A 5746-nucleotide genomic window follows, 5' to 3' on the forward strand; every position below is an offset into this window, starting at 1 on the left:
ACTACCCTTCTTGCCCAAGCTTCTTAACGTTGAATTGCACGTTGAAATGACTCTGGCCTTTACTATGGTACTCATTTTCCCATGGAGAGGGGTTAGATCTGTTCTTTCTAGAGCATTATTGGTCATATGGGTTTTTTTAGGAATTTGGTCTTATATTTCTTGTTCTTTAAGATTGTAGTCAACATCGTGTTACGCATGTCAGTCCATCAGTGCCCAGATTTCTCCCTCTGCAATAGAACACTCTTCTATTCTCAACTCTTCTCTTCTCTTCTCTTCTCCTCTTATCACTTGCCCCCTAAACCTGTATTTCTAGAGAGCCAGTGTGGTGTAGTGGTTAAGAGCGGTAGTCTCGTAATCTGGGGAACCGGGTTCGCTTCCCTGCTCCTCCACATGCAGCTGCTGGGTGACCTTGGGCTAGTCACACTTCTCTGAAGTCTCTCAGCTCCACTCACCTCACAGAGTGTTTGTTTGTGGGTGGAAGGGAAAGGAGAATGTTAGCCGCTTTGAGACTCCTTAAAGGGAGTGAAAGGCGGGATATCAAATCCAAACTCTTCTTCTTCTTCTTCTATTATTGGTCATATGGGTTTTTTTAGGAATATGGTCTTATATTTCTTGTTCTTTAAGATTGTAGTCAACATCGTGTTACGCCTGTCAGTCCATCAGTGCCCAGATTTCTCCCTCTGCAATAGAACACTTTTCTATTCTCAACTCTTCTCTTCTCTTCTCCTCTTATCACTTGCCCCCTAAACCTGTTCTGGGGGGGGGGGGTTACCCCAAATCCTCCAGAGCAGATTTGGGGATGATGCAGACATGCACAGGTGAGGAGAGAAGGGATACCTGGTTACACTATAGCTAATCCTTGCATTAGTGCAACGTTTTAGTTAAATGCCGTCATTATTTTTTAAACCATTTTGCATTTTAAAGATAAAGGTAAAGGGACCCCTGACCATTAGGTCCAGTCGTGACCGACTCTGGGGTTGCGGCGCTCATCTCGCTTTATTGGCCGAGGGAGCCGGCGTACAGCTTCCGGGTCATGTGGCCAGCATGACCAAGTCGCTTCTGGCGAACCAGAGCTGCGCACAGAAATGCTGTATACCTTCCCACCGGAGTGGTACCTATTTATCTACTTGCACTTTGACGTGCTTTCGAACTGCTAGGTGGGCAGGAGCAGGGACCGAGCAACAGGAGCTCACCCCGTTGCGGGGAATCGAACCGCCGACCTTCTGATCAGCAAGTCCTAGGCTCTGTGGTTTAACCCACAGCGCCACCCGCGTCCCTAGTTTTGCATTTTATGGAGATGTAAATCTATTAGTTTTCTTTTTATAATGCAACAAAATAACAACAACAACAAATCCCTCCATAAATTTCTTTTAAATCTTTTAAAAGCTATCTAAGCTACAGGTCTCTGCTACGACCTGCAGCAGGTGCTCTAACCCTGAGCTCCAGCTCTTCTCCTTGAAACATTCACTTTGTTAATAAGCCACTTCTATTGAACAATAGCAATACTGTTATTCACCCCCCCAGCTTACACGAAGGAAATCTGCTGAAAGACAGCAGCTTCACAGAAACAGAAAAGGGTTACCGTATGATATAAGTATCCTTAAACTTTCCAGCTTCCCATACTGTGCAGCAACAAATAAAGGGGTGATCCCAAAATCATCCACACATTCTTTTTCGGCTCCTTTGTCGAGGAGTAATTTCAATATCTCCGGGTAGTTCTGAAAGTGGGTAAAAAAGGAGTTCATTCTTGTTAAAAACAGAGTGAGATCTCGACGTGTATTTGCATTGAGTACCGTGCCGTTGTTCGTGGTTCCCAGCGCTTAGTAGTGTCTCCCTCCCTCGACCACTCTGTACGTTCCGAAAATAGGGATGTAGGAGAAATTTAGTTCAGTACATATTTAAAGCCTAATCTGTCAAAGTCACGGGATTCTGCAAGGCCCAGCCCAGAACGTCCGCTGCTCTAGCAGTTCAGAGAGCATTCTGTGCCAAAGAACTTGGGAGGTTAGCTTGGGCAGGGAACTGCAGACAATAAAACTCTCCAAGCTTGTATTTTACCTTTTAAATACTGAAACTCGTCTGCCTGTTGTTTGAGGAGCCCCAGTGCATCGGGACAAAAGAATTATTTCAAGCAAATTAATGTTCAACAACAGATTTATCACCCATGTTATGCCTGATCATTTCTTAAAACACGTGTAATACTTTAAATATTTTAACATGCTCGCTGTGTTTAACGCTCGGCACAATTCCTGCCGTATTCAGAACGATCATTTGCATTTAAACTAACTTTTCTGCACCCGGCTGTCATAAATCACCAAAAGGAACAGCATGCAAAGACTACACAAAGCTGCCATTTTAAGAGAGAGAGGGAGAAAGAGTAAAACTTTATTTATATGGAAATGAAATTATGGATTTATAGATTACCTGAAAAGCAGCTTGGTGCAGAGAATTCCATTCAGACCAACAGTGGGGACCATTAATATTTGCTCCTTGTTGAAGGAGAAGCTTTATCACGTCAACGTGTCCATTTTGAACAGCTATAAACAGAGGGTTAAAAACCATTATTCTTATCAGCTACACCACATACGTTCATCTTAATCGACACCATCATCAGAATGCTGTTTTCCATCCGCTACTGAAGTCAGAATTAATTCTCTTAAGTAGTCGTGCAGCACTGCACAACCCTCAACTTCCCTGCATAAAAAGGAAATGTAAAAAAAAAATCATTTCCAAGAGATGTCTGCTTTGGAGGCAAAAGATTTGCAACTTCCTAGGCAGCCAGTGAACTGTACATTATCAGCTTTCATCATATGGTGAAGACACACCTCTTTACCCTGGCCTTTTGACATTTGAAATATGTACCGTATTTTTCTGTGTATAACACGCCCCCCTGTATAAGATGCCCCCTATTTTGGGGGACTCAAAATTAAGAAAATGGGGGGAGGTTGCCCCCGTGTATAAGACTACCCCCCTTTTTAGCATTATTTTTAGTAAAAAAAACCTAGTCTTATACACGGAAAAATACAGTATATTTAAGACTCACTCTTGCTGTGCATGTTATCTGTTTTTAATGTTGTGTTTTACACTGGCAATCCACCCTGGGACCTTGTGGTGAAGGGTAGGTAATAAATACAGAAACAACAAGAATAACAATGACAGAAGAACAACAACAACATGGAAGTGTTGAGCTCAACATATTTCATTCACCATCCTCCTCTTGTGCACAAGGATGAGATCAGAACCTTTTGCTACCACTTTTAAAACAATCTGTTCCACTTTACCTCCGAACTCGAGAAACTGTGGTTTGTTTGAGCAGGCCAGGGTCTGAAACCACAGCTTAATCCTGGTTTTCTTCCAACAAACCACAGTTCCTCATGTTCAGGTGTAATGGGAAATGGTGCTTAATTTTAAAGTGGAAACAAAAGCTTTTGGTGCCTTCCTTATGGCTATGCAGTGCCGGATTTACGTATAAGCTAAACAAGCTATAGCTTAGGGCCCCACTCTCTTGGGACCCCCCAAAAAAATTTAAAGGGAAAAAAACTGGACGTACATTTCCAAAATATAAGATAAAAAACAAATAAAATAAAACCTACATACAGCAACAGTGTTTTTTTTTGTGTAGGCTCCTATGATGTAAGTAATGGGGAGCCTTGTAGCCAGCTCCCTGAAATATCACTGGTTTGCTCATTTCTATATATAGGGTGCCTGCATTCTACATGTGCAACTGGCTTTAGATACCTATTAGGTCCATAAATTAGCATATAGCATATATTCAACACACACAAAAATGACAATTTGTTGCTGACAAAGGACAGCTGGACATATAAAGGGCCCCATTACCTTCAGTAGCTTAGGGCCTCATCAAACGTAAATCTGGCCCTGTGGCTATGTAAGGAAGAGGGAAGGGAAATGGGCAAGCCGGAGGCTTGGGCAGTAAGAAGAAACCATGGTTTCCTGTTACAGCCCAACTGGTCCATCATCCTCTGCTTCTGTGGCCCATGGAGAAGATGAAGGTGGTGGAACCTGAGAGCTGACAGGTGTTTTGGGGACCTCCGGTCCTTGGTCAGGAGTGCCCAGATGTGATGGTTCCCCAGGCTCACGGACAGCCTTGACTGGAGGGTCCTGTTCCCCTTGCTGCTCATCTGAGGAGACCTCGGGTTCAAGGTCTGGGCAGGGCTAACCCCTGGTGCATAACTGTCATTTCCTAATTTTGACGAAATTAAAAGACACCTGCTTCTTGGGAGAAAACCAATGACAAACCTAGACAGCATCTTAAAAAGCAGAGACATCACCTTGCCAACAAAGGTCCATATAGTTAAAGCTATGGTTTTCCCAGTGGTGATGTATGGAAGTGAGAGCTGGACCATAAAGAAGGCTGATCGCCGAAGAATTGATGCTTTTGAATTATGGTGCTGGAGGAGACTCTGGAGAGTCCCATGGACTGCAAGGAGACCAAACCTATCCATTCTGAAGGAAATCAGCCCTGAGTGCTCACTGGAAGGACAGATCCTGAAGCTGAGGCTCCAATACTTTGGCCACCTCATGAGAAGAGAAGCCTCCCTGGAAAAGACCCTGATGTTGGGAAAGATGGAGGGCACAAGGAGAAGGGGACGACAGAAGACGAGATGGTTGGACAGTGTTCTCGAAGCTACCAGCATGAGTCTGACCAAAGTGCGGGAGGCAGTGAAACACAGGAGTGCCTGGCGTGCTCTGGTCCATGGGGTCACGAAGTGTCGGACACGACTAAATGACTAAACAACAATTTTTACCACTGCTGGATTTTAACAACCACAAAGCTGAAGAAGGGGCACGTCATCAGCTTATCTCTCTCAGCAGATTCCCCATCTCCATGAGAAGAAATGTGATCGATTTTCCTTCGCTCCCAGGCGACTTTGGAAACATCAGAGTCGTGTCCAATCATTTTCCGCGGCTTCATCGGCAGCTTAAGCCTACCTTTTACAGATGGCAGACACAATGACAGTCTCTCCTGTAACATTTTTTTTTTTAAGTAGAATATGTAAACCTGGCTCGGGGAGCGAGGATTTCTTTAACATTTTACTTCAGTAGTCTTTCGCTCCCAAGAGAAATCAAAAAGTCGGTCTGAAAAGGCCACAGGTAAGTAATAAAAATAAAAATCAATGTGTGTCTGGCAGCACTGTAAACTAAAACTTCAAGGTGGGGGGGGTAGGAAAGCTGTGATAAATAACATGAAAGAAATTGTGGGTTATGCCCTCCCAACTGCAGCATTAACTGTGCTATCAGGTTTTGTGAAATACTGTGTTAAATCGGAATTCTAGGAATAGGACGAAAACTTATTGATAGCAGCAAGGATGATGCGGGGGCAGGGGGAGAGATGTAATTCTAAGAGTGGTCAAACAATAAATAACATTAACAGAGCAGAGCATTAGAAGTACAGCATAAATCATATAATACAATTAACAAGTCATCAGCCAAACAATTACAATCTGTAAACCACTATTAACAAACCAGCAACTTAAAAAACAAGCTAAATATCACAATTACAGTGTTAAGCCATACTATAGGGTTAACAAATCAAAAAAGCATCTATAAAACAAAAGAGCAACTAAAATGTAAGTTTAACACTGCTCAGTTTATGCACGTACATTTCTCTCCCCCTGCATGACTCATAATTTTTCACTCTGTTCCCTTCATCAAAATACACACGCCCATCCATCGTACGGGATGACCCTGATCTCACAGAAATACCTACAACAGAGCCATAATTTAA

At 43.1% G+C, this 5746-nt stretch overlaps 1 protein-coding gene across 5 annotated transcripts in view; it reads right to left on the bottom strand.

Annotated features, from left to right (window-relative positions):
- The window catches only part of ASB3 (ankyrin repeat and SOCS box containing 3), a 50737-nt gene that overhangs the window by 18157 nt on the left and 26834 nt on the right, over positions 1–5746 (bottom strand). For all 5 annotated transcript variants that reach the window (XM_081001038.1, XM_081001041.1, XM_081001042.1 and 2 more), the window contains 2 exons: positions 2422–2534; positions 1583–1718 (listed from right to left, as the gene is read on the bottom strand). In XM_081001038.1, coding sequence (XP_080857164.1) covers positions 1583–1718; positions 2422–2534 — 249 coding nt within the window. The remainder of the gene's footprint in view (positions 1–1582; positions 1719–2421; positions 2535–5746) is intronic.

Source organism: Podarcis pityusensis, assembly GCF_964106645.2.
Source record: "Podarcis pityusensis genome assembly, chromosome: 3".
NCBI classification, from domain to species: Eukaryota; Metazoa; Chordata; class Lepidosauria; order Squamata; family Lacertidae; genus Podarcis; species Podarcis pityusensis.